This window comes from Pseudovirgaria hyperparasitica, assembly GCF_010093815.1.
Source record: "Pseudovirgaria hyperparasitica strain CBS 121739 unplaced genomic scaffold EJ05scaffold_1, whole genome shotgun sequence".
Taxonomy (NCBI): domain Eukaryota; kingdom Fungi; phylum Ascomycota; class Dothideomycetes; order Acrospermales; family Acrospermaceae; genus Pseudovirgaria; species Pseudovirgaria hyperparasitica.
This window is the reverse complement of record NW_022985549.1, coordinates 3,324,084-3,351,988: the sequence shown is the minus strand read 5'-3', so window position 1 is coordinate 3,351,988 and position 27,905 is coordinate 3,324,084. Positions and strand designations below refer to the sequence as shown.

Genomic DNA, 27,905 nt, shown 5'->3' with positions numbered 1-27,905 from the left:
TCTCGATACGACTCTCAGAGTGAGTTATACTATGCCATTTGAGCATGCTGCGAAAGATGCATCAGAATCAATTTTAAGCCCGTGACCAGATCATGCGCCTGTCTCTTCTATGCGTTGTGTAATTCCACGGAACCATCATAGTCGAGGTCTAGATACTCATAACAGATGGCAGGCGTGCCTAATTAAGTAAAAAGGATAAGGACAGCCTTTTGTGTTGCATCGTAGTATTAGCTGTCATCAATCCCTAGATTTGTATATGTTCAGTCCCTGCTAATACATATGTTCCTTAACTCTAGCCATGGAACAACGCATCATTTCTACCCAAGCAGATGAGTTTAGCATAAGACAGCTTACCGTAGTTGTGTGGCCCTTCTTGTTATTGGCTGAAACATACCTGTACCCCAGCTCCGCGGCTCAGCCTTCTGGAATGATGTGAACGTACTGAGTGCCGACGTCTAGCTTCTGTCGTCGGGTCCTTGTATTGTTCCTGTTGTCCTCTAACATTTGTTCCGACCAGAGCGAATCGGGGAGACGTCAGGGCTTGGGCCTGTCTCCCCAGAGCTCGCTGTATGTCGTGGTTATGTAGAACTCGTCTGAATCTATCGGGGAAATTGGCATTGTGCATCTCTTATTAGTAGCCATGCCTTGGTCTAAACTGCCTGAAACTTTCTCGGTGCTGCCGTCTTTGTCCACAGCTGTGATCCTTAAAGTGTTAGACAAGGAACGAAAAGAGCGTTGCTCCGGAGTGACGTTACTCGCTCAACAGAGTAGACTTAGTAGAGCGGTGCAGGGTCAACGTCAGCGCTGCTACTTTCACTCCAGAGTGATCATCCCTTCGCAAGGCGACTGTGAATATGACAGGATTTCACGGATGTGATTGGACCGTTCTGATAAGTTCTCGCTCCTGCACAGCACGGCTCTCGCTCAACCAGTGGGGTGTCTTCGTACTTCCACCTTTATTTTTAGTTCATCGGGCTTTACATTATCGAACTCGGACACAAATCATGGGCACGGCCTCTCCGTTAAGCAGCATTGTCGTCACTTCCTTGAATCGTTCCGTAGATAGGCGTGCATGATGCACAGTTGTTCTGCTATCGATTGTAAATATCAATAGGCTGGTCGCAGGTCGTATTCAAATTAGCACATTGGAGAAAGTGAAATTATGAGCGTAAAAAGAGGAGGGTGACATCTAAATTGGCGATCGCATGATGGATGCTTGAAAAAGTGCGCAACCTCCCAATTTCGGAACGGCGGTTAATTACCTTTACTTCTCAGACCACCCAGACGCCGGCAATGACCACCTGTACTTTATGCACCGTAAGATGTATCCAACAAAGCTGAAAGTGTATTTTGCAAGCTTGCTTTCATCCAGACCCTTATGAGCTCTGGTCTGTGTGACACTCTCACGTAATAATTAGTCTCTTGCTCTACGACAGAAAGCGTTCTCCGTTCACGGTTTACAGCACTTGTATGATTAACTGCCTATGTGTAGTTTCGTATGCATCCTAACCAGATCCCTTCTAGAATAATCTCTAGGCATATTCAACATACTTATGGCCTAGATTTATCACTTGACCAGGATTTCTATATGTAAGCTTTGGGGCTCACGTAGGTATATCACGTCTAGGTGCCTCTTTTACTCCCGTTTCGTAGTCTACCTAGGTTTTACAAGTCTACATAACACTACGTGCGAGGAAAGGTGTCCCTGTTAATCTCGCACTACGAGAATAGAAAAGTTAGGGAAGCAATAATGCTACTATGTGGCTAAGAATTAAATAAACTTTTAGAACCATGCGGCATGTCTTCTTATACAACCTAATCATGTTTTTCCACTAGATACCCTAGTCTGGCATGCTTTTCATCAATAAAAACATGTAACTCGTTCAAAAAGGACAAAAGACCAAATAATACTATGATGCATTAGTCAACACTCTTGCCCAGTGAGTACTATAACCTACCATGGCTTCCAATATTGATAAGGGCCTCTTCCGCCGATAACCTTTTACTACCTGCCCAGCCAGCAGTCATTTCACGTACTAATGTGTTATTAGTACGGCTAGGATATGAGAAGAAGGACTATGAATAATGGAAAGAAGGAAAGCATGACTTACGGTCAAATCGCGGCGTAAGTAGTAGCCCATATAAGAACACAGGACTTAAATGCTGTGAAAGTATGTTATCAATCGTAGTAGTAGAGAAATCTTCCTGTTCCAAAAGGAGATCAATGAGAAATCGTTGGCCGTGGGGCCAATTTTTTGCGCACCATGTTATGGTGATCCCGTATGGGCCCCTAGACGGTGTGTCCTCGTATCTTCCAAAAAGGGTGCTACTATGGGAGCACTCTGGTGGACCCCTGTGCCAATAACCGTTCTCACGATCAATCCAGAGCCGATCATTAGGTAGACGGTTAGAGTTGCGTAGGTTGACCGGGATGCTGCCATTGGGAAAATGTCGCCTTATCCTATCATCGTACTGTTCATCGTCCTGTAGTTCCCTCCATCGATCCTCGTTGCAGTATATATGAATCTCTCCCGACTCCCAATCAGTTTCCTGAAAATCGTCGACACGTTTAAAAATCTGTGATACCATTGTTCTAAACATCCGCGGGGTTTCGGTTACGCGAGGTCCTGGACTTTCCTCCTCTTTACTCTCCTCATCTTGGATGCCATCATTAAAACTTCGTCTCTCGAAAATGAACTCAAAGCCATGCTTAAGCTCATCCGACATTTCATCCCAGTTTTCTATGCTTTCTGTGGCTAACCGAGCCATACCCTGAGCTTCTAAGAGTATGTACCGTAGACGTGGATACTCATCAGTGCATGTTTTATGTAAGGCATAAGTTCCAGCCGCTAGAGAAGACGTAAAAAACACTCCGAAAAGGAGCATAGAAGAGAATATTCTCATTGTAGAATTAGAACGGAGTAGTAGTGGACAGGTACATGAGTGCTATAAAGAAGAGAAAGCGATGCATGAATAGTCTAGGTTATCTAGGTGTAGACAATGGTGGCATACTAGTCTTTGAGTGAAAATCTTAAAATTTACCTCAGGAACAACCTAGAAATCACGCAAGGATGAATATCTTAGTACTACTCTTAACACATTACTTACGCGTACTAATCCTCTTTTTTAAAAGTTTCTAGAAATCTATAATCCTTAATTATTTAATATCTCTCTCTTAAAGAAAATATTAGATATATGTGTATTTGTATCTAAAAAGTATTTCCTAAACTACCTAGATAACATACGATACTTAAGAAGGTTTAATAATATTTAGACCTATATTATAGTCTATCTCTTTAACTAAAAGATCGATTAATAGAAGCTTTTCTTAGAATAATAATATTATATTTAGAGAATTTATTCGATCTTAGTATTAGAAATATATTAATATAAGATTTCATTAGTAAGAGATAGAAGAACTAATATATAGACGCGTACTAAGAGTAATACTAAAGAACGTTATAGACATATGTTATAGGCAAAAGATAGTAGTAAAATAGACGTCCCTCTTAACGATATACAGACATTTATATCCCTAGAAATTTTTACATTGAAAGAGATCCATAGCTTAAAAGGAGCTCCCTCTCTCTATCTTTTAATATATATCTCTTATTTACTAATCTACTGTTTAATAACATGAGTAAGATAAGAATATAAATACTATAGAAGTATAGAGCTAACTCTTAGCTCTTCGGGCGTACTCGAAGGGGCGATCAAGCTAGGTCACTTCTATATATACCATGAATTCCACAAGCTTAATTTGATATTATCCAAAGATAGTCTTTACATAGGTATGAATGAGGTTTGATGTAAGATAATGTAGGCGACTATGATCTCTAAAGGACGCCTCTTGAATACATCGATAACGTGGATCTAGACAGTGGATTATGAGAGAATACCTACAGGCCCTGCTAGGATACCCATGGTAAAAAGACTTCGAGGTTTGAAGGCAAGCCGCGACTGTCGACTAAATCGGCCCGGTGAGTTCACTTCCGTCCCAATTCAAAATGACGGAAAATCCCTCAATGAAGGATATGAGCACCTTGATTAACTTCTTCAAGTGACGCGGTATAGACTCTACTTCGTCAACGGACATGCCCACGATTGTTAAAACTCAAGCCCATGTTTAAATTGCTATTTATTCCATTGTAATGAAATGGGGGCGGGAGAAGAACATCATTTCATTTCAAAGCATTGCTTACGACTTGATGATCGATCTCTTTGTCTAAAGCATTAGTAAGCTAATCTTCTAGAGTTCGTAAATCTACCGATGTACACCGGCCAAAGACTGTCGCCTGATTTTCGAGCCTCTCAAACCCAAAGCTTTCTTCTAGCTTGGCTTCCATGATGATCAATGAAAAGTGCATCGATAATGTAGCTTTGATTAAGTTTGTAGGAGTCCAAGTCTAGGCTTCTGGAGTTAGCTAACAAGAGTTATTAGTAAGGTCTATAGTAACCAAGGACAGCTGATGAATGTAGTCTTTATTAAACTATTAGACTAGTATGCATATCGCCTACTAAGCACACCCCATTGCATCATACAGAATATTACTTCGATTCAAACGCAGCCACTAGTTACCACCACAACCCGCTGTCAACAAGAGTTCGTTTCTTTCTCTCATTAATATCTCCGGCCTCGACATACCCAAGCTCGATTCCAAGAGGTAAGTAGAAGAAGCTGGCCGTTGAACTGATGAACGAAGCGGGCCGTAATCACCATGTTGGAAGACTAGCACTTCTAGCATACCAATGATCCAGGACTTGGTGGTCTTGCACACGATATTGCGGGAGAGGTTAGACCCTCAAGCCTTCCGTGCTATCCCTCCGGAAGCAAAGGTTAGATACATAGATACAAGCAAGAGACAAAGAGCAAGTATAGAGATATTAATGTCGGATCTTAGCAATTGGCTTAGGTAAGAGGGCGATTGAAAGTGGGGTAATGTGAATCAGGGAATGGGCCTCGTTTAACGTTGACTTCGGGTAAGTCGAATCCGATCCACAGTATTGGTACTATGAATAGTAGCAGTCCACGCTATGTACATAGCAAACATCCTTGATCACGACTAGAGCGATCCCACTCGGGCAATTCACTCCTCCTGTCTAATATATATTATTAATACGCACCTAATACGCTGGCTCAGACTTAAGAAAAACTTATCCATACATATATATAGAATACCAAGGCGAACCATGCGCGATTGATGGTTTTCTAGTGACATGGTGAACTGATTGATTACCAGGCATTTTATAACATCGCGGTAAGCTCTTTCATGCTAAAAAAAAAGAGCTTTTATGATCAATCTCTGGAAGTAAAATGCATTCTCTTATGCTTTTACGAACGCTTCTTATAACACTCTTTACTTCTTATTCGCTAGCGGCTGTACGTGTTCCACGGCCGGGGGTTCCTTCTACTAGTTCTTTTCGTACTTCGCAAGTACCTAGAACTTATGGCTTTGATCCAATCTCATGCACTCGCTTTACATACCGACCTAGTCTCGTCGAGACCCAACGGATGGCTAGACTAGCTTTCAAGAGCATGTTAAGAGATGATGGACCCCCGAAATACCTTCGGGAGGCATGGAATCTGATCTTTAGTCCATTAGATCCTGTATACCGAGCCAGAGTTCCCGAACATATGGACCCAGACAGAAGTCGCCATCTCGAAATCCGAAACGCAGTTCTCGGAGTTTTAGGCCAGGTCGCCGGACTAAGAGAGGTCAGGTGGAATGCAGCAGATCTTATTATCTTTTGTGATACCAACCGCTGGAGGCCGTCCACCCTTGAGGAGATAAGACGTTTTTCCGGAGGACGCGTTCCCGATGAACTACTCACCTCTGACTCTGATTTTGACTCTGACTCTGAGGTTGAACTTTGGTTTGATCCGATAACCGGATCTTATTCGATAAAGGAAGGTCCGCCGCCTCGTTGCGATGATTGGCACCGAGAGCTGATATTTCATGACGAACCACGTGTAAGAAGGTCTCATGTAAAATTGGTCACATGGTGTGGGGATAATTACGCCGACCCTCCCGACTATCTTTTCAGTCGCCCTCCAAATATATATGATGCCGAGGATGGCCCTCGTGGCGTGAGGCCCTCTAACGTAAGCCCCGAGGAATATGCGACAGGCTATCACCCGGAGGACATTCCATTGGATAATATCATCGAAATGGCTTTAGGTTGTACATTTCTAAAGATACTACTAAAGACACGGTACCCCCCAAGTAAGCTTAGATGACTCTATAGTAATATTACATATACTAATAGATTAATATAGCTGAAGATCAAACTGATTACTGGCAAGATACTCTGCAACTCTCGCAGGCTTCAGCCGACGACGCATCTACAAACACAAATAGTTTTAGTAAGTTTCAAGTGTTCTATAAGGCATATATACAGCGGCTACTAATACTATATAGTATTCTACTGTATTCTATCTATCTTATATACCACGGGTGTCGGACTAAATCTAAATGATATCGGGGGCGGAAAATTAGAATGGTTACCCGCTAGACCACCTCTAGTAAATCTTGATGCTTAAGGAAGAGGAAATGAAAGAGAAAATTATAGAAAAATAGTCGCGGTTAGTCAGAGTATACTATATATCGTTACTATCATAATATATGAAAATGAGTAAATAGTATCTAGTCCACTTAAAATATAGATAAGGAATAATAATATGGCAGCGTGGGCAGAAGGCGGACCTTCGACAGGAGCGGCTCAGGTAGTGCTTTAGGTTGTATCAGATATCACCCTGAGAAACCCCGAAAGATCCGAAACATTAAAAACAATCACCATAGGAGTATACGGTGCTAGAGCTAAGCAACCGTCCTGTAGAAGAATATATATCTATATCTATATGTGTATACCATAGGAAGTGGAGGGCCGAGGGAGGGCATTCATGTGATTGATCTACCAGCAAACCGACTGCTACCGATTGGCCGAGTCGTAGCTTTAGCGTGTCTTAAATTGCGACTATGTACCAATTAGAAAATGATACTATTCTCGTCAATTAATGAAATGAAGTTGAACTCTATCCAGCAGCCTGCCTATATAGCGAGCGCAATATAGAATGGCATCGGGCAAAATTCCCCGGCCGTTCATGCAATGTGCAATATGCAAAGCTTCCACGAGGTCTCCAAATCCAACAGATTGTCTAGGGATTGCATACCCAGAAGGATGTCACTACTACAGCGGAGATACGCGGCATTAGTTTTAGCATTACCAAGATTTCAATGCTAAAGATCACTACCTAGAAAGGATTTTGGATGCGCTAATTAAGGTTGTCGTTCGATGATACTTTCTTTAACGCAACAACAGCCGTGCGCGGCAAAGGCCACGGTGCCGTCCACTAGGCGGTCGTCTGAATCATTGCTCTACCAGATTGGCCATCAGCCCACTCATGTTGTGATACCAAACGCAGTAGTTGCAGTGATAATCTTCATTTTTGGCCAGCCCATCAGAACGGTTCGCCACGCGTTTGATCCACATGGTGGTATGTGGTGCATTCAGTACATATTAGTTGAACTACACGGATATAGTGACAACCGAGGGGATGGCCAGTGGTGAGGGGGAGACCGGGATCAGATAACCGACCTTGCGATTTGTACAAATGACGCTCGCAGGGCGTTTGTTATTCGCAAGAATTCCCGCAGCTGACGTGTCTAATCGCTTTTCCGCCGTAGCTATACTGCGTGTTGCAAACATTCGAGGCAACAGACCCGTTCCCCTCGACGTTCACGCCACTGATCCCCTGGCATCCGTGTTGACCCTCCGGCGAGAATGTCCAAACCATGGCCACAGTTACCGGTCGGTAACAATGACTATAGCTCGCCTTTTGTGACGATTATCGGGGCTGGCATCTCCGGATTGTGCATGGCAATCGACCTCATCAAGCGCAACAACTGCAGGAACTTTGTGATCCTTGAGCGGAGTGGTGGAATCGGCGGAACTTGGCGTGATAATAAGTATCCCGGCTGTTGCTGTGATGTCTTTAGCATATTGTATAGCTATAGCTTCGAGCAGAATCCCAACTGGTCAAGATTGTATCCAGGCCAAGAGGAGCTTCTTGTGGGTATCTCTTTTGGTTATGCACCAGAATGTAATGGTTGACAAGAAACAGGAATACATTATCGGAGTTGCAGAGAAATACTCCCTTCTTAAGCACATCAGGTTCAACAGCTCTGTCGAGTCGGCCCGCTGGGATGAAGAGCAAAAGAAGTGGAAGGTGCATGTCAGTGTGGATGGTGGGAAAGATGGCGAGTACAGCGCGACGTACGCGTTGACGACCGACTTTTTGGTGTCAGCGGTAGGGCAACTAAACGCACCACAAATGCCGAACATCCCCGGACTTGACGGCTTCAAAGGCAAGATGATGCATTCAGCGCGATGGGATTGGACGTACGACCTGGAAGGAAAGAGAATAGGCGTGATAGGTAATGGTAAGTCACCGTGACTGTCGCATATGTTGTGTCTATAACTGACGAGTCAAAGGTGCCACATCTGTCCAGATCATTCCTGAGATTGCGAAAGTCGCGTCTCAGGTAACAGTCTACCAACGAACTCCAAATTGGGTCGTGCCGCGTTTGGACGAAGCGACGCCAGCATATATGAAGGCTGTCTATAAATACGTTCCGGGAGTCCTTCAGCGTGTGCGCTCGGCGATGATGGACTTTCGAGAGAGTAGTCACGAAGCAGTGACGGACAAAGAGTCAGAAATGTCTCAATTGTTCAGATCGGAATGCGAGAAGTCTATGCGACGAGAATTTCCGGATCAACCAGAGATGTGGAAGAAACTTACTCCCGAGTATGCGCCAGGCTGCAAGCGGATCATAATCAGTGACGACTACTACCCGGCTCTGGCGAGAGACAACTGCTCGCTTGAAACCCGGAAAATTGAACGAATCTCAGAGAAGGGAGTCGTAGTCGACGGGGGTGAAGAACAAGAGTTCGATCTTCTTGTTTGTGCCACTGGGTTCAAGACTGTACAGTTCATGTACCCGATCGACATATATGGAAAGAATGGACGGCCATTCTCCGATATCTGGAAGGACGGGGCGACTGCGTTCCAAGGCGTGACAGTCGAGGATGCGCCAAACTTTGGTATATTCTACGGCCCCAACACCAATCTGGGGCACAATAGTATCATTCTCATGATTGAAGCGCAGTCGAGGTATCTGAATGAGCTGGTTGGGCGTGTTCTAAAGGCTCGCCAATCCGGCAGAAAGCTTGCTCTGTATCCCAAACAAGAGCGAGTAGCCGAGTTCAACAACAAGGCACAGGAAATCCTGAAAAGAACGAGTTTCAACGATCCCGGGTGTAAATCCTGGTATAAAAACGAGAGTGGGCGGATCACCAACAATTGGTATGGAACAGTGCTGGAGTACCAGAACATGTTATCCAAGGTTGACTGGAAAGACTATGTTGCGGAAGGAGACGGCGTGAATGCGCTACCAGAAGAGAAGGAGTCGAGAATCGGAAGGGTGCATGAAGAAACCATGATAAGTAACACTACGGTTGTGTTGAGTTTACTGAGTGCTGTCGCTGTCGCAGGTGGCGTAGCGTCTGGGCGGCTGAACTTGGGCAAATTGCTTTTTGCGTCATGAGCAATGTCATAAGGGCATACCTACATATCTTTCATTTGTTGTATTCAGATCTTATAAGGTACCTGAGATGATAGACGGATTAGACGTTGATAGAGGGTTAGGTCAACGAGAAGGAAGTAATAATAGGTTACATGAACCGCAAACAGAGATACAGCTGTTTCGGGTAATAATTAATTGAATGTCGTGACAATTGCGCGCCACTAATTACTAAGACTGATGGATCTTACACTAATGGATACCACGGAGATGTGTGCGAGGGCCAAACATTGCTCGCACAATCTCTAATTACTGCATAGCCACTATAGCCACCTCGACTAAATATGGCTGACTCCCTAATAATGAATTAGCGGAGTACAATGACTACCCTCCGCCGCCTCAGCTAGATTTAGCTGAGTCTTGGCTAATTATCCATGGCTGAACCCCGCACGCCCCAGGTCTAAGCTAAACATAGCCAACTAATCATGCTACGTAATTAATTAGATCCATGAAAATTGGGTAGCGAAATCGTCACCGCCTTCTCAACATCTTGAAATTTAGCGAGATTCATGCACTTCTTCAGACACCTGTTTTTCCATCATCGGGCTCCCTTCTCGCTGTCTGCCTCTGCCCTTCAACAATGCATTGTTGCCACGGACACTGTTTCCCATCAGTATTTAAAGCACCAAACCGCTCCATGTCATTCGTACCACATATGCCGGCTTGATGGCGGAGTCAATCCCGAATTACTATCAGCCTCACATGACATCCTGCATCGTCGCTGTTGCACCTGTATTGACTACAAGCAAGACACGGCAACCCGCGCCGAGGTGTCGGAGTCACCCAATCAGTTGGTCTTGTCCGAGACATCTATTCAGATCAAGTGCAGACGTATAAGCTGTCTTCATTCTTCACACGACTAGACCAGTCATCACGAACACGGCCACCATCGGACAAGGTGGAAGAAGTCTTAGCTTTTCCTACCACACTAGTCAATTCAACTCCCACGCCAGAGCCAGCAGACCACCACTTCGCGACTCCACCTAGCGAGCTGACATTCAAAATTGCTGTAAGACTAAACAAACATTGATCACTTGCGACAGATAAATGTCCCCACCGCCTCAACGTAGAGCTGTCATCGGCTAACGTTCGAGAAGAGAGCTAGGGAAAACCTGTTCATGTTCGCGCTGTCAGCGATAAGGTCCACCAGCAGCGGAGCCAGGATGGTTGATCCCGGAAATCAGACTGCTCAGTAAGCACATATTTTTCCCAAGCCGACTGTAAAAAGCAAATAAACTCGTATTTGTTCCCAGTCGTCACCATATCTGTCCCAGAACAGTCGAGCTGAGCGGCATGTTGCTTCATTAATCCTAGCCTGATCATGCAGAGGTAGCACCTCGTCCCGTCCATGGGCCAGGTTGTTCCACTTATCAGGATTATTACTGGCTTCGCGTGAACACCCTCCACACGTTTACGATGGACGTGCCCGCTGTAAAACCCGCCACAGAACTATACTACTGGCGTAAACTCGATAAAGCTGGCTCACATAAATCGTGCACAACTGGTAGTCAAAAAGCGAGCCCCCGCCTTCGTCTCCTAGACCTGACTGAGAGCTGGACCTTTTGTGTACTATAACAACTTCATTTCTGTTGTCATCGCGGACCGACCTTGCAAGGCGTGCCTTTCTATAGACATGTCAAGGTGTTGCCCGAATACCAGTGCTTAGGCTTTTTCCGACACGGCTTCGCGAAACGGGTTCCGTCTCCGGAAGCGCTAAAGGACGACGCCCGCTATGCAGGTCTTGGACTGCAGAATGTCACTGCTAGTCTTCGTTACGTTACCCATTTTAGTGGCGCTCTGCACGGCACAGAACTCTAGTAACCCAATAGATCCTATCGTCAACTTCTGCTCGAGATTCCAGCATCAATGTACGCGTACAGGAGCTGTTCCTACCAATCAGTCATCTAATGCATGTTTCTAGCCACGGTTAAGAATGGCGTTCTTTACATCGATGGTGGCATACAGACCTATAGACTAGGGGGGCTCAACTTCTCTCAGAATGGTACCTCCGTGCCTAGTCAACTTGGTATCAGTAAGTGCAAGTAAGCCTGGGGACACTTTGCCCTCTAACACGGCACTCAGATCCAAGCCTAATCACTGTGGGTATGAACGAGACATGGAATTGGTACACAAATATCACCGAAACAGCATGGAAGAAAGAGACCAATCCTGCAGGAGATTTTACGCCGGATATAGGCGTCATCCGTGGCAGTATGTTCGCCGGTCCAGACGGCGATAACAAGATATACGTGTATGGCGGCACAACCTTTATGGGAAATAACTCTTTCCCTAATTGGAAACAGATTCAGAGTGATGCAACGCCTCTCTGGTCTTATGATACAGCCACAAATGAGTGGTTACCATATTCGAACTCGCTAGACGACAGACCGAACTATGGAGCGTCTGCAGAAGCGACTGACAAGAGTATGGGGTTCTATCTGAACGGTCAGGTAGACATCGGATCATACTACGCCTCACAGTATCTTGGCAACAACACATATAATCTCCCAGGAATGGTCATTATTCACCTCAATAACCAAACACTTGCAAACATATCCACTCCCGGTCTACCGGACTCGTACCCGCGGGTGGGCGGTTTACTCCAATATCTTCCAAATGTCGGAGAAGATGGTGTTCTGGTTTCACTGGGCGGAGCTTACAGAGAAGCTGGCGGAGTTGGACTGTTCCGTGAGCAGACTATGGTACGTTTGACTTTCCCGCTCCAAATTATGACATCTTACGACATGACTTAATACCCAAGCAGGCTACCTTTGATTCGGTCGACATATTCGATCTCTCATCCTACCTACACAACCCGCAAAGCAACGGCACTTGGTACTCTCAATCGACAACTGGTGAAGTACCTCCGCCAATGATCGATAGCTGCGTAGTTGCACTATCTGCCCCCGACAATTCGTCTCATAACCTGTCCGTGCCTCTACTTCCGCAACAACCTGTACCTCTACTGATACATGTAGTTACATCTACGGTGGTCGCAATCCAATGGGCTCTAATATCACGCTCTACGATGGTATCTGGGCTCTATCCATACCTTCGTTCACCTGGACCAAGATCAGTGGGGGTGATAGTCCTCGCTGGGGCCACACATGCTCCGTGGTAGGCAACCGACAACTCCTCACCGTCAGTGGCAGTCTAAACAGCACATACGACTTCTGCGATTGGGAGCAGCGCGGCGTCGCCATCTTCGACCTTTCCACTATGCTCTGGGGTATGCACATGCAACAGCCATTCGCCAATCTCACTAATCGCCGACAGGATCCATCTTTGTCGCCGACGACCCTGCATACAATGTATCCTCCCTCATCGTCAGCACCATTGGCGGTACCGGTGATGGTGGCGCAACCCTCACCTCCCCCGAAGGCGGCTATGACAACGCCGCTCTCGAAGCTGTCATGACGTATACTCGGCAGATCGAACCAACCAGCAGCCCGAGTAGCAAACCTAAACCCAGCACCATTGCTGGAGCAGTCGTCGGCTCTCTCGCTGGCATCTCCCTTGTCGCAGCACTCGCATGCTTCCTATACAGGCGGAATCACAAATCATCCGCGGCCCCCGACTCTGCCATCGAGCTTGGCAGTGCCGAGAAGTCTGAGTTCCCAGGCGCAAACACGGAGGTCAACGAAGCCTCTGGCGAGGACTCCAAGTTCGAGATGGGTGCCGACGAGCCCCGCGTGGAACTCTCTGCGCAGGCGTTCGTGGCGTATGAGATGTCGGCGGAGAACGAGAAGAAACTAGCAAACAAGGATGAGATGGATATTGCGGAAACCGCGCCGCCACAGGATAGATTGTTTCCAAACTTCTCGGAGTTGCAGGACGTCAAGCGGAGGGCATCGGCACAAGCAGGCGGTGGGTCGGACGAAAAAGGATTTATGGATAATAAGGAATCGAAAATTGTGGAGGAGCGGGATGCGAAGGATTGATTTAGATGAAGTGATGTGGTAGACAAGGATTTGATCTGATGTGAGCGTTTTTGTTAGCATGGCGTTTGGAAGGTTTGAATTGGATGGGCGAAGAGACGTCGCTCAATCCGGATGCTGCAGACACCCAGCCTTTTTCTCCACGATGATTGATTCGTATGAAGAGCCAGAGAACTCCAGATCTGGAATGAAAACCAAAAAGTCTATCTCGAGCTAGCGCTCACATCAGATTTGAAGCTGACAAGCCGACATCGTCAGGGAGCATGTGCAGCTCAGTAATCAATACATAATCCAGACTGACTATACGATCACGTTCCGTCGCAGTGCGTCATGAAAGTCCCTCCGGCGTTCCTCACCAGACCTGACCAGAATCTGGCCTTCCAGGCTATTTGATGCCTTCCGTCATCGGCGGCCCCTTCAATTATAATATTCTTGAGTAGTATGCACCCACATTTAGTCCATATACACAAGTGAATGGGCTATAAAAATTGGGTTTTCGAGAAGTTCGGTGTGCGGGCCCTGATAGAAATATGATAATACGGTGCCTCTTGAAAGTGAGGCATGATGCTGTTATGCTGGTACATTCTAATCACACTAGTCGCGAATGTACAAGGAATGATGCGTAGCCAATGAGCACACGACATCTCGATGTAGATGTTGAGAAGAACACTTGTATGTATTATACTTATTTGTGCCGGCGCAGGGACTGTTCAGAAATCTTGTCTGAGCACACTATACTGGCTCTCTTTCCAATTATCACAGAATATATCTGAACAGACACTTACATTCGCCCTATGAACATAGGCTATCAATGGTTTCCCAATATCTACATGTACCTAATTCTAGTTTTCTGTTTTCTGACCAATTTTCTTAGTCCAACCTTGACTCGGCTATCAGAGCAATAACTACCAAGTCCACCTCAATGGAGATTGCAAGCACGATCAGATTCCACACCAGAGTGCTTCGCGCAACGATCGACCAATAGGAGGCGCTCCGAAGCAGTTCGTCAACGTCAACGGTCCGTATACTGGAACTGCTCCACCAGTCAAGAACAGGGATAGTGCGGGGAAAGTATGGGGAAAGAACCAATAGTGATGTCACTTGGCACAATGGCTAAACGGCCATTGGACGATCCTAAATATTTTGGACGGGAGTCGTCCATGTCATGATTGATCGTGTATTGCTGCTGGTGCACCGTGGCGGAGGTTTCGCAAATTGGGGGTTATATAGATATGGCCTGAGACGGTGTTCGGGTCGATCATTTTTCTGTCCACCCCATAAATCAACACTTTGTCAACAATATCCTTCTAATCATCTATCACACACAAGATGCCGTCTCCAATTCATCAGAAATATTCCTCTCAAACCCACCGCCTTCCTTCCGAACCTATCTCTTCCTCTGCAGAACCTCGCCAGGACCGTCGCAGTTCACTCTCGTCTGCCCAGAACGAGATCCTCATCTCCTCACCACCGAATCGCTTCTCTCGCCGCGGCTCGAACGCATGGGAGAATTTCGCCGCGCTCAAACGACCAATTGATAATCCGAATGTCGAGGCGAGAAGAGCAAGTTTCGCGGACTCAAGGCCGAAAGGTGGAATGTTTGGAACTTGGTTCAACAGGTAAGTAACAGCCTATGTGTACATGAAAGATACATGCGGATGGTACATGAGAAATGTGAGCTGACGCATATACCCAGTACATTCAGAGGCTTATCAGCAAGTCCGCCACAGAAAGAACAGAAGGGTACTTCGACACTTTCTCGCTAGACCTGATACATCTACCAAATCCAAGTCTGTGAAAAACCGGTTTAGTATGGATATACAATGCTATTTATGGTTTTTACATGAAACAGAAGTTGTGATATGATGCACATAGGACTAGGAGTGTTGGGCGACGGAAGATATGAAGGATTCACGTCGGATAAGTTTAATGTATTCGAAGTGAGCATAAATTTTACTAAGTGTCATAGCAATGGTCGTGTCATTACTAGCGCAATCATGTATGTGATATAATGATATCATATTGTACTATAAGATGTACTATCCGATCAACTTCACTCTTTAACATTTTATCTGCTCCTGCTTTCACAAAGCCTGTCCTGTCGACAACAAGGCGACGTTGAGATAAGCAGATAGTACCTTAGACGTTTGTCTGAACGGATAACCTAATTGAGGAGTGAAGAGGGGTACAACAGTCAACGTTGAACAAACCGTCTTCAATGTATTTCCATCAGATATCTAGTTCGAGTCTTCCATACATAATATCTCTCCCTCACCGACGTACTGTCCACCTTCAGCGCGATGTTTAGGCCCATCGTATCCTACTAGTATCCTTGAAAGTCTAGTATCAGCTTTAATATAGGAGTTGCTAGTATTGAGGTAGGCTTGTCTGCCCTTGACAAGGACATCTACAACTGAACACCGGAGGGAAGAAAGTATTGACAAGTGTGGCCATTTGCTTAAGTCGTAACATCCGTATCGCTCTCAGCAAGCCCAAAAGTTTGCATTGAAAATAGATCTCATGACAAATGCGCCACCCGCTAGTGCATGTCGAGAACAAACGAGTACATGGTTACGGGGTTTCGTCCTCAATGTTATTCTTCACACCACCAACTCTCCCTTCATAACATGCTTTGCTTGACCTTTGAGCACGACTTCCTTCACCTGCTTCCCCTCTCCATCCAATTCAACCTCGACCCCAATCACACTCCTCCTCCCCATCTCTACACCCTGTTCTAGTTCGAACTTATATCTCTGCCCTTCTCCTCCTATTTGCAGACTCAAATAACACGCCAGTGCACTACTCGCACTGCCTGTCGCCGGGTCCTCCAGCCTCAGCGCAATCATCCTCTGTCGAGCCCTTAACACTCCATCATTCCCTCTCTTCGGCATTACGTAGAACAGTGAGCCAATGAGTGTGGGCGTCCAGCAGTCATCCAGGTCTTCAGGAGAGACCGGGTCTGCAGACGTGACCCTAATGGTGGACAGTACTTCCACAGACTCAAGTTCGACGAGGAGGAAGGTCATTCCTTTGACAATTGACACGAGAGCCATGCGATGCACCTTGAGTTGCTGATTGAGACCTGACTGAACAGTGCGTAGGCGAGATTCCACTTGTGCGAGTGAAGATGAGTTGCGATGTAGGTGGTAATTGTGTGGCACCGATGCCTGGGCAACACCCTTGCTGTGGTCGTAAGATATAGTGATCAGGCCGGCTTTTGCGATGAGGGTGGCAGTAGTCTTGTCTGTGAGGAGCTTCTCAAAGACATGGCATGCGACACCGATGATTGGGTGGCCAGCGAATGGGATCTCAGATTGGGGAGTGAAGATGTCGACTTCGTAAGCTACTGGTGCGTCGCTGCCCTCAGATTCAAGGTCTAGGACGTCGGCCTTGCGGATGAATATAGACTCAGAGTAATTGAATTCGATCGCGATCTGTTGCTTCTGAACTTCACTTAAAGTCGAGCTATTTGGAAGATGGATGATGGCGAGCTGGTTTCCCGCGAACACAGTAGAGGTGAAAACGTCTGCTACGTGGTATTGGAGACTGATAGGCATATTATGGAGGCTTTAAGTATAAGCTACTTTACTGTAATATACTGGAGGTGTAGATGGTCTTGTCTCATAATGTTTGCACCTAATGATCGAGACACGATATTGTGTTGTGGGCCTCAGCCAGACACTTTGACCAATGACATGCCCACCACGTGATGCAATTGTTCCATCAGGAGAAAAGACAAATCCGAATGCATGGCATATATCATCATCATATGTTGATGGCCATGCCGAACTTGTTGCTGTTCAGAAAACATAAGTTTAGTGTTTGTGGTGGTGACATGTATAGGGCGGCGGTCCGCGGATACAAAGCTCGAAATCAGCATACATAGCGAGAAAAGTTTACCTCGCATCCCATACAGCATTCTGCCTATCGTTGTACCTCCTCGCTGTAGCATGATTCAGCTGACGGCTCCTATCCACCTCGTCTGTGATATCCTACCATTACCGGTGCAGATCTACTTCGGAAATCCTCAATATTATACAAGCCCTCCTACAATGGTATATCAGAAACGATAAACGGCCTAGATTGCCGCACTCATCGATACTGTCATAAGAATGTTACCAGTAGAATACAACCCCCCCAGCATTCCTCGAAAAGCGCTGTTAGGACAAGTCTATAAGCGACCAAAGAGTGACTGCTGAAGACCACTATGTGGATACTGGTTTCTCTCGCAGCATAGGACACTTGTATAAGCATACGTATGGTTCCTATGTAGCTCTTGGCTTGAAATATATTCGAAAATTCTATCCCTAGGAAGTTCAAGAAGGTGTTTACGACGACTCAACAACGCTCAACGATGTTTAGAGTGAAGCTCGACAAGTCTCTGACTGGCAACAAGCTGATTTCTAGTCGAGTGGTGGATCATTTAAGATTAATTTTCCATATACTATCGATAAAACCAACTGCGCCAGCTCACAGATCGAGTAAATACTGAGTGAGAGGTAACAAAACATTTTCATACAAAGGTCATTTGATGCCAGGGAACATAGTCAGGTGTTAAAGCTTGGCCAGAGATAATACCGTTCCTTTAGAAAAAGAATGTCCATGTGGCAAATATTGGTTTGGGTAACTCTACTGATTTTGACGTTGTTGCTTGCGCAACATTTCGGTGTCAGGGGTTCAAGCACCGACGAAGCATACGAACTCACAATCCAGGGCAATGATGAGAAGGTGTCTTTGACTGAAAAACCAGGAAAGAATCTTTCCGCTCGTTAATGCGAGTATCTTACGACATCTTCAAATGATGACAGGGTCTAGGGATGGAAGAAGTAGCTATATATGAGCTTCGTGTCCGATTGCTGCAGCATTCGGAGCACGTATCGAATATAGTTGTGTCGTATATGATTTTGAGATGATAAAACGGCTGATCTTGCAATGATCATTAGAGCTAGGGCCGTGAAATCTGCTGTCTGCAAGATGAAAGCGGCTATAACAGTAATCATGACATGAAGGAAACGATTTCGGGCAGTCACAACGTCATGGTGAAGCAGAGTAAATGTACAGCCAAGGTACATTAGTTCATGAAGCATGTACTCGACGTCCTCTTGTTTCCCGGATACAGCCAGATGTATATGGCTGGCACGAAGTTCGATAGTCTTAGCTTGTATCAGGAGCTTTGACATCTATAATAGTTCGATTGTCGATACCGCTAATACATATACACTACTAAGCGTCCACGGAACAAACACACACTGACCCCACTGTTTCAGACTTGTAGATTAGCAAAACCACGAACTCGGAGTCTTATGGACTCATATGTTCGAAGCCATGGTATTTAAAAGGATGGATGTATATTATCCCTATATGAACGCCAGCGCTGATGCATACCCGAGGAAGAACACTCATCTCGCCTTCCTATAGTTACCTCTCTTCATCTCCTCCATGAGACTATCCTGTTGGCTTGGTAATGGCGCACGCCTCCTACCATTAGCATCCCATCCACCATTTTGCGGAGGGATCGGCACTTGCTGTGATGGCGGGATGGGTGGTGGGAAACCAGGAGGCATGAAGCCAGGTGGAAGCATATGCGGAGGTGGCGGTGGGCCTCCTGGAAAGCCTGGGAAAGATAGACCGCCAGGTGGAGGTGGGAAGCCAGGCGGTGCACCGTTAGGAGGGGGGATAGGAGGCGGAGGGAACTGCCCGCCAAACATCTCATGCAGCTTGGACATGTCGATCTTATTTGGATCCATGCCTGGAAGTAGAGGCGGCATAGCACCAGGAAGCGGTATCAGCGGAGCAGGTGTGTTTCCGATTCCTGGAAGAAAGGACGTCGCGGTATGTCCTTCTGGGTTGAGAGATATACCTGGCAGGCCTGGAACAAGTGGTGGTCGCGACAACGCGTTTTGGTCCTCTAGACCATCTGCTTCATCCTCTTCCTCTTGTTCTTCTTCCTCACGCATCTGTCGGCGGCCATCTGCTCGGCTCCATGTACCCATAGCTTCGGCTGCGCTTCGCCCAATGTGATACGTATCGTTGAGATAGTGGCTTTCGCCTGGTCTGGCACGCGTCCAGAAACGGGTGATCTTGTCGTTGGAGCCTGATGCGAGGATGTGACCCAAGGGGTGCCAATCAAGTGTCCAAATGGCATATTCGTGTGCGTGTTCAATTCTGTGAGCGGGGTATATTGTCTGAGCCGGTGCATTCGTAGGATCTGCACTTTCATACACCGATGTGGTTGGAGGAGCGCCATCTGGTAGGTTCTGCTCGTCTAGCAGATAGTGGAAGAGTGCTCCATCAAAGCCACCAGTGGATAAGAGGTTCTTATGTACGGGATGCCACGTAAGGGTAATAATGTCCTTTTCGTGACCCTTGAGCAGAAGCACATCTCTCATCATCCGCAGATCAAAGATCCGAGCTGTGTGGTCTCGAGCGCAGGTGGCAAGAAGGTCTCCTTGGACAGGCTCAAACTTTGTCTTCTGGAGCGAATTCTTATGTCCGTGTAGTGTTGTCAAACATCTTCCACTTCGAGGATCCCAGAGCTTTACTTGGTGGTCTTTTGATCCAGATACCAACAGGCCCTTTCTAGGGTGCCAATCCACACAGCGAGTTTCCCAATTGTGTCCAGTAAGGGTAGATTCTTCGGCACCTGCAGCAAAGTCCCATATTTTGAGTGAAGCATCGTCCGAAGCCGTGACAAATTTAACGTCCGTGGGAGCAAACGCCATGTCACGGATGGGCTCATTATGAGCCTGGATGGCCTTGACATTGTTGAAGTTTGGTTGCCAGTATTTCACCACTCCAGCTTTGTCGCCGGAAACTAGCCATTCTCCACTGCTAGACCAATCTGCCCCAAGTATCGCTGCATCGTGTGCTTGCATGATGGTCTCGAAGTTGAACCCCATGCCGTTCCACAATGTGAATTCACCACTGGTAGATCCTGTGAGTAGACGTCTTCCTTCTGGTGTCCAACGAACCACATTCACTGGATGTTTGATTTTGTTTAGCGAGGAGTGGAGGTGTCTGACGGGAATGGTTGCGGCAGCATTGGTAGGTCGCGCAGCAGGCGGGAGCATCTGTTTTGCCGTCAATTGACATACACAAGGGTGGTTCGACAGCATTACAGACATCGATTATATAGCTTGCGCTAGGTCTTTCCATCTCCAATACGGATCCTCCCTTGTGATTTGGTCTCCGATTTCGCATCCATTGCACCATCGTTGAGCCATAGTCAGTGACTGGGCCTGTAAATTTATGAGTGAGTGCTCTTTAGACTACAACGTATGATAGCAGTAAAAGCACGTTAAGAACTGATAATCGCACATCTTCATGGCTAGTACCCAGGACTTTCAGGAATAACAGATACTCTGGAACTAGCCTTCGGGCACCACATTCTGTTCATATTGAGGAATACAAGATCAAAAAGGCAGTCTCACGTTTAGGGCGCGGCCTCCCTGCCTCGTAGGGCTGCGGGAAGGCGTTGTCGCGATCCATTGTCACCGGGGAGTGTATGATGGCCACATAAAGCTCAGATGAGGGTGGTAAGAGGAAGGCCTCGACGCAGGGCAGATTCCGTTCGTGGGTTCAGTTCGACAAGTTTTGGAAAAGTCGTCCTACAGTATCCGAGGGAGTACTGCGATTGAGGATGGAAAGGTCCCTCTACGGTAATCGAGGGAGTACTGCAATTGAGGATGGATAAGATATTTCGCAACAGTACGGGCACGAGCGACGATGGCATGCGAGAATGGAGTGGAGAGCCCTGATGAGCTAACTATATCGAGCTAGCGGTCATCAGCATCAGCCACAATGACGCCACAGATGTGGGCATATCTTCCATGCCCACCGGCCCAACTCGCAGCGCCGGTCAACGATTTCAGTATGGTCCATTTCTACACCCCCTCAGCATTCAATTACTTTTCCAGACTATGTAGCAATGCTATCTCACCCAACTACCTCTCCATCTTCTCTGATTCCTAGTTCATCCGCGCTACTGATCACTGAGACCACGTTCATATCCAACAAACGCCCAACGTCGGTATGCCTTCATAACTTGACTGCGTCATCAATAAGCGCCGTTCCAACCACGACAGAGCTTGCTTACCTTGACCCCGCCTGGCAACCTACCTGGAACGACTCTACTACTCGTATACATGTTGCTGTAGCGTGATGGCTACCCTGATTGATGAAGCTCTTCCCACCAATAATGATCTACCTAACCTCGATCTGCAGCAGCATTTCCACACATCCACCACAGATGACAAGTGTCCTATCTCAGAAACATCACGACCGTCGAGCTCATCCGGCCTCAAGGAGCAGAAATATAAGCACGTCTTTGCCGTGCATTCTAAATCAAGGCCATCATGTTTGAGCCACGACGCAGAACGAACACCTAGCTTCGTTGGCTTCAGGAACCTGATGGTGCTCGTCTTGTGTTCGTATCCACGTTCATGGATCAAGAATATACATTGATGTGAAATCCAGTAATATCTAATATACGTTTAATGATTGAAAACTTCAAAAAGGTGTGTTAAGCTGCCTCCATTCTGATGACATGTTCACTAACATCTCTTAGTACGGCGTCCTGATTTGTATTCATTGCCACGACTACCGACGCCAGGACGTCATCTATGGTTCTATTCTCTACCTTCTTGTCCCTTTCCACCTCTTCATTGCATATATCATCGAGTTGGCTGCCGCTCAACAAGCCAAAGGTGCCATAGCGAAAGTGAAACGCGCGGAAAAGACCCCTGAGCAACAAGAGCGCGTACAGCGCAGTTTTCACACATACTGGAACATAATAGCATTTGCGCATAGCACAAATGCGACCCTCAATCTCATAATCGCCACAACTGTCGTATACTTCTACATCCATCACCCAGGCATCGGCACCCTGTGCGAGCTCCATGCCGTCATCGTATGGCTCAAGACGTGCTCGTACGCCTTCACAAATCGTGACCTACGAGATGCGATGCTGCACCCGAGTCAGGAAGCCCCTCTTCCGGATATGTACAGGTCATGCCCTTATCCAAGAAATATATCTATGAGTAACCTCTGCTACTTCTGGTGGGCGCCCACACTCGTTTACCAGCCGGTCTACCCACGCACGAAGCACACTCGTTGGGGCTACGTTTTCCGTCACTGCGTAGAAGCCACAGTGCTCTCCATTGCAATTTGGATCGCCAGTGCCCAATACGCTGTCCCTCTCCTACAAAACTCTCTTGGTGGCATTTCTGGTCTCGATCTAACATCCATTATCGAGCGCACAATGAAGCTTTCTACAATTTCCTTATTCTGCTGGCTCGCTGGCTTTTTCGCGCTCTTCCAATCGTTCCTGAATGGGCTGGCGGAAGTCATGCGATTTGGTGATCGCGAATTTTACGGCGATTGGTGGAATGTCACGAGTATTCGCACGTATTGGACGACTTGGAATAAGCCTGTCACACATTTCATGAAGCGACACATTTACGCACCGCTTGTAGGTCGCGGTGTACCGCCTACCGTCGCTCAACTTCTCGTCTTCCTTTTCTCTGGAGCGTTACACGAGCTTCTCGTTGGCGTACCAACTCATAATATTATCGGCGTTGCGTTCGCGGGCATGCTATTCCAGGTTCCACTGATCATCCTGACAGATCCACTGAATAGATTGAAAGGCAGCGTATGGAAGGTGTTAGGCAACGCGATCTTCTGGATTAGTTTCTGCTTAGTTGGACAGCCTTTGGCAGCGCTTCTGTACTTCTTTGCGTGGCAAGCGAAGTATGGAAGTGTGAGTAAACCGCAATTCGGGATGGTATCAGAAAACGTGAGAGACTAATGGGCTGCCTTCTGTGGAGCGATACAGGCTGCTTCTAATATCGATAATACATTCCGTTCCACGCTTAGTCTGTTTTTTCTCTCCCATTGATCGTAGTATTGTAACGTATCGAATCGCTGCGTGGACGAACGAAAATAATAAGACTTCGTTGCTAGGGTGGAAAGTGGTGATTTACGAAAATCTCATGACGTGAGCTGTCTCGCCAGCTATCTCGGTCACATAATCATGTTCTTTCAACCGTGTGATGAATACGTGGAAGAAGCGACCATTCGTAACACGAACATATAAGCCACCGTAAGAGAATCATTGTGGCAAGGATGGGTAAATCAAAGGTGCACGTCGAATCGCATAATCCCTATCTGAAAAGTGAGCTTGCTGGCAACATGGTCGCCGGAACATATCACCTAGCAGGGGCACAATTGCATTCGTGGCCAATTGAGACTGTTGAACTTTGCCAGCCCGCGACAGGATATGAGAATGCAAAATCGGATTGCGGCATACCACACCATAGGTAGTACGTATATTCATAAGGTAGTGATACTACGAGTCTCCGTGGCATGAGCTCATAAAAAGATAGTAATAAAGGAAATCTTAACATGATAGTAGCATTGTACTTACTACTAGGCACTAAGAAGAGAAACAGCTATACTAGATAATAGCTTATATGCATTACGTTAAAAGTGCTAGAAATTCAATAAAGAAAATTGCACTAGTAATTAAGTTATATGACATCTCGCCTAATTGGACGATAGTAATAGTTTTCGCTTCAGTAGCCGTTTATTATCCACGATAAGATGATAGCATTTTAGAAGTTTATAAATTAACTCGAGAACAAAATCGCCAATAAATCTTCTGTGGCGCAATTGGCTAGCGCGTCTGACTGTTAACAGCAGTTTATCAGGAGGTTGGAAGTTCGAGCCTTCCCGGAAGAGTCTTTTTGCACTTATATTTGTTGGACCATATTTTCGCGTTGTGGTCGACCTTGCGGTGGAGACGTGGACGACCGTAGTGCGCGGGGACTTAATTTTAGCCTCGGGAGACATATAGCAGACTAGCGGGAATGGGTGCAAGCCAGGAGGCGGCGCTGGAAAGGTAGATAGGCACGAGGAATATATCAAGGAAAATGATTGTAAGGACGTAAGATTCTTCGCATGTGGTAAGGGTGCTGCTAACGATCCAGAATTGTACGCGATCGTAGATAAACGTAGCTCATATTCATACATTGCACTGCTATTCAATATAATAAGCTGAAGTGTATTTAGCAAAGACAGTTTGCAATGCAACTCACCACTTCAATCACATATTCCAATGTGCCTTACCCAGAGCCCAGATAACCATTTTGCCCATAAACACCCGCTATATGACAAACATTGAGAACGCCGGGACGGTTGGGTATCTATAAAGCGCGACGCGAGATGCGTGACGCAGCAGAGGACGCTCAGCTTAGCCTCCGAGTACGAACTTGCTCGAAAGTAGCCAGCAGCCAGCTACAAGGTTGATACCTATTCAAACGATCGGCCTGCTCAAGATCCTGCGATGATGTAAGGCGACTCCTTGACTATGGGATTGGTCTCTCGTAAGGTCTTTACAGCAACGTCTACCTCGTCCTCCGCAAGCTTCTGCCATCTTTCTCTCGTAGCAGCATCTGCCAGGCCGACCGCGCCGCCGACCTTATCATACAGGAGGCGAGATACATCTCTATTGATGTCAGTGTATTCATCTTTAGTGACTTCGTGCTTGCGGTATCGTGGCTTCAACGCTGCTGTGACCATCCGTTGTATCTCGGATTTCGTTGAGTAAGACATATTGGGTCGGGTTGGTGAAGCGTCATGCGACCTATGGGGACTGGTTTCTGGCGATCGACGAGAGGGTCGATTGTGACGGTCTTTCCGTTCGTTCCCACTGATAGCATCAGGGTCAGCCGGTGAGAAGGGCGGGAATTCAGGTGCTGCAGGGTATATAGGAATGACGTTCGAGGCTAGAGGGGGGGAATCTCTACTGAGTGCTAGTGGTGGGGGGGTTCCTGCCCGGGGGGTGGCTTGAGCAGAGAGTGGAGGTGATGCGCCAGGCGAAGAGAGTTGAGGGGATTGAGGTGACGAGGCACGATCGATGAATGGTGCTAGCTCGATTTGATTCAGCTGACCATCATCAGCCGAGGCATTGACTTCGACTTCTTTTAATAAGGACTGCAAGAAGCTCGGTTGTGTTACAGTTGTTGCGCGCTCGATTCGTGAATGACTTGGTCCAGGATGAACAATTGGAGTTTCCGCCACAGGTGCTACTGCAAGTACAGGCTCAGGATATGGTGCAGACACAGTTCCAACTGTACCCGGAGTTCCATTTGTTATATTCAGTGCACTTGGTATTGATGTAGAGGCTTCGCCTGTATTCTGGGTCTTCCGTGTACGTGGTCTTTTGAGAGTTCGTTCAGGCTCAGGAGCCATAGCCTCTTCTTCTGGGGTACCACTTCGAGACTTGCGCTTTCGCCTGTTGGACGCCGAAGGGCCTCCAGCACGAACGACCTTCGCTTTTTCAAATGCATTCCACGCGCGGATCTCGTCTTGTGATTCAGGTTCTGGCTTCGGGGGTGTCTTATTGCGTTGTGCACGAGCGTCCAGAAGTGTTTCGGCGGCTCGCCTAAAGCGATCGCCGGCACCTTGTTCGGCAGCCACACGAGCTCGCTGCTCTAGATCATCTCTTGCGCGACGGGCCGCATTGAGCTGTTGTTCATCAGGGGTTTCGAAGGGAAAATCGAGATCGATACCTGTGCTACTCCTGATTGATTGCCACACGCGTGCCCACTCTTGTTCAGGATTACTCTGCCGTCGACGGTGCTGCCGACCGTTGCGAATGTTCGGCCCCGAAATTCGATTACGAGAGGTGAATAGAGTTGCCGGATCTTCGAAGCAATCCTGACAATACCAGGGTCCAGCCGGGATGCGACTTAGGCCTGCGCAGAATGGATGGCAGGTGTTATTGCAGCCATCACAGCACAGTAATTCGCTCTCTCGACCATTGTTATATTCCTCGCAAACCGTACAAGGGTCTTGATGTGTTTCATCAGGATCTAATTCGTCCTGTATGAGGAGACCTGGGTCTAGAGTGGGCTCTTGCCTCTTGTCAGCCACATCGTAAGATGCTATCACGCTTCCTGTGGAATCATCAGTACTAATCCATCTGGTGTGATTTCAAACGGGGATACACCGAGCTTACCTCCTATCTGGGCACATAACTCGACCTTGTTGAAGCTCGCTCTGCAGATCGGACAACTGTTTGCCCGTTCCACCCACGGTTTCAAGCATTCATTATGCAAGTTATGACCACATGGTAGCAAGTGTGCAAGAAGTTGATCGTCGTCCTCGGGAGTTGGAGGTTGTTCAGGCTCTTTGCCTTTGGATGTGAGGGCGGTGTGTCCAGAAGTGGTAGGAGTGCTATCAAGGTCATCGGGTTCCGTTTTGATTGCTGGATCTGAGTCGGACAACTCCAGTTCGCTCAAACAAACTATACAAGTTTGTGCCATAGCGTTGAAAAGGCAACAGGGCAGAAGAAAACAAAGAGGAGCTCATGGGGGATTTCGAGGTATGATGCACACCTGCGGCTGGACCAGACAGCGGCCTTTAGTACTCTTGGTAAATAGCTCCGAGGAAAAGCCGCTATTGGCTAAGTGCTACACCTGCCAACACGCGTGACCTGTCATGCCTAAAATCATTCCTAAGTGCACGAGACTCACCTGAACGTTGTTGCCTTGAGCTATGGTACGGACTATGAGGATTTAATGCTCTTGAAAGTGGGCGATAGTCCTATATAACTTTTCTCAGGCGCTATGGATCGGTTGACAGCCGCACCCTGTCTGGCATCCTTGATCGCGTCTACGGAAATCGCCGTCCCTTAAGATTCAGCCAAGCCAAGACAATTGAGGTTCTCATAATGTGCTTACTTTGCTCATGTGTGAGTAAATCACGCGAAATTCGGATAACCTGGTAAGAGGATAAGTCGAACACAGAATCATCAGCCGAATGCTGCGCAGATAATCGTCCTATCGTCCTGGAATGGCGAGGCAACAAACGATACTGTGCACTTGGAAATCTAAAATGCAAGGCATTCGTGTTCCGGATTGACAGCTAAGTTGATGGCTCTGTTCTTTGCGAATATGCCTGTTCCAGAGAGCAACCCCAATGCTTCACAGCTTCTGTGTGATGGTTGGATCATTTAAAGCCATTATTGATGGCAAGGTTGATTGGACACATGTCGACACACTTAGCAACTGGATGGCATTGCGGAAACTGTACGCTGTTGAGCATCCTGACGTCCCGAAACGCAAAGACTGCTGGGTAGTAACTCTGTCTTGTTCCTGGCGTTCACTCTGGAATGTTTCTAGAGACCTTGACCATCATTTTGAATTCTAGGCGCGTTCTACCGTCAATATTTGAGCACGTAGACTCTGCTACACGCTTCGTCATGTCATGTTTTCGAGCTGTATCTTGCAAATTGATAGGATGTCACTAGGATGGGCGTTAGAGC

The 27,905-nt window shown here is 46.9% G+C and overlaps 9 protein-coding genes and 1 non-coding gene across 10 annotated transcripts; 6 read left to right on the top strand and 4 right to left on the bottom strand.

The window, feature by feature from the left end:
• Positions 1–1,815: 1,815 nt before the first annotated feature.
• EJ05DRAFT_517090 (uncharacterized protein) lies at positions 1,816–2,904 on the bottom strand (the record flags this gene model as incomplete). The annotated part of the gene is made up of 3 exons (XM_033748669.1): positions 1,816–1,910; positions 1,959–2,036; positions 2,112–2,904. The coding sequence occupies 3 exons, from the start codon at positions 2,902–2,904 to the stop codon at positions 1,816–1,818; spliced, it is 966 nt and encodes a 321-aa protein (XP_033606026.1).
• Positions 2,905–6,102: 3,198 nt separating this feature from the next.
• On the top strand, positions 6,103–6,651 carry EJ05DRAFT_472467 (uncharacterized protein). Its single transcript, XM_033743193.1, has 3 exons — positions 6,103–6,224; positions 6,278–6,364; positions 6,420–6,651. Exons 1-3 carry the CDS (start codon positions 6,170–6,172, stop codon positions 6,539–6,541), a joined length of 264 nt encoding a protein of 87 aa, XP_033606025.1. The 5' UTR covers positions 6,103–6,169; the 3' UTR covers positions 6,542–6,651.
• Positions 6,652–7,616: 965 nt separating this feature from the next.
• EJ05DRAFT_460340 (cyclohexanone monooxygenase) lies at positions 7,617–9,791 on the top strand. Its single transcript, XM_033742608.1, has 3 exons — positions 7,617–8,070; positions 8,123–8,441; positions 8,494–9,791. The coding sequence occupies exons 1-3, from the start codon at positions 7,783–7,785 to the stop codon at positions 9,603–9,605; spliced, it is 1,719 nt and encodes a 572-aa protein (XP_033606024.1). The 5' UTR covers positions 7,617–7,782; the 3' UTR covers positions 9,606–9,791.
• A 1,359-nt stretch (positions 9,792–11,150) lies between these two features.
• EJ05DRAFT_472466 (uncharacterized protein) lies at positions 11,151–13,903 on the top strand. The gene is made up of 6 exons (XM_033743192.1): positions 11,151–11,509; positions 11,563–11,673; positions 11,724–12,343; positions 12,406–12,569; positions 12,620–12,870; positions 12,918–13,903. The coding sequence occupies exons 1-6, from the start codon at positions 11,395–11,397 to the stop codon at positions 13,580–13,582; spliced, it is 1,926 nt and encodes a 641-aa protein (XP_033606023.1). The 5' UTR covers positions 11,151–11,394; the 3' UTR covers positions 13,583–13,903.
• An 866-nt stretch (positions 13,904–14,769) lies between these two features.
• Positions 14,770–15,487, top strand: EJ05DRAFT_472465 (uncharacterized protein). Its single transcript, XM_033743191.1, has 2 exons — positions 14,770–15,198; positions 15,276–15,487. Exons 1-2 carry the CDS (start codon positions 14,909–14,911, stop codon positions 15,343–15,345), a joined length of 360 nt encoding a protein of 119 aa, XP_033606022.1. The 5' UTR covers positions 14,770–14,908; the 3' UTR covers positions 15,346–15,487.
• A 338-nt stretch (positions 15,488–15,825) lies between these two features.
• On the bottom strand, positions 15,826–17,208 carry EJ05DRAFT_472464 (phenazine biosynthesis-like protein). Its single transcript, XM_033743190.1, has one exon. The coding sequence runs from the start codon at positions 17,134–17,136 to the stop codon at positions 16,180–16,182; it is 957 nt and encodes a 318-aa protein (XP_033606021.1). The 5' UTR covers positions 17,137–17,208; the 3' UTR covers positions 15,826–16,179.
• Positions 17,209–18,868: 1,660 nt separating this feature from the next.
• Positions 18,869–21,304, bottom strand: EJ05DRAFT_43367 (WD40 repeat-like protein). Its single transcript, XM_033741617.1, has 3 exons — positions 21,010–21,304; positions 20,702–20,817; positions 18,869–20,649 (listed from the first exon to the last, which is right to left on the bottom strand). The coding sequence occupies exons 1-3, from the start codon at positions 21,065–21,067 to the stop codon at positions 18,979–18,981; spliced, it is 1,845 nt and encodes a 614-aa protein (XP_033606020.1). The 5' UTR covers positions 21,068–21,304; the 3' UTR covers positions 18,869–18,978.
• Positions 21,305–21,449: 145 nt separating this feature from the next.
• On the top strand, positions 21,450–23,658 carry EJ05DRAFT_472462 (uncharacterized protein). The gene is made up of 3 exons (XM_033743189.1): positions 21,450–22,004; positions 22,055–22,095; positions 22,146–23,658. Exons 1-3 carry the CDS (start codon positions 21,740–21,742, stop codon positions 23,382–23,384), a joined length of 1,545 nt encoding a protein of 514 aa, XP_033606019.1. The 5' UTR covers positions 21,450–21,739; the 3' UTR covers positions 23,385–23,658.
• Positions 23,659–24,232: 574 nt separating this feature from the next.
• EJ05DRAFT_t7 lies at positions 24,233–24,316 on the top strand. The gene has a single exon. It is a non-coding gene; the product is annotated as a tRNA-Asn (tRNA).
• A 470-nt stretch (positions 24,317–24,786) lies between these two features.
• Positions 24,787–27,231, bottom strand: EJ05DRAFT_43314 (uncharacterized protein). Its single transcript, XM_033741595.1, has 2 exons — positions 26,598–27,231; positions 24,787–26,535 (listed from the first exon to the last, which is right to left on the bottom strand). Exons 1-2 carry the CDS (start codon positions 26,902–26,904, stop codon positions 24,908–24,910), a joined length of 1,935 nt encoding a protein of 644 aa, XP_033606018.1. The 5' UTR covers positions 26,905–27,231; the 3' UTR covers positions 24,787–24,907.
• Positions 27,232–27,905: the final 674 nt, after the last annotated feature.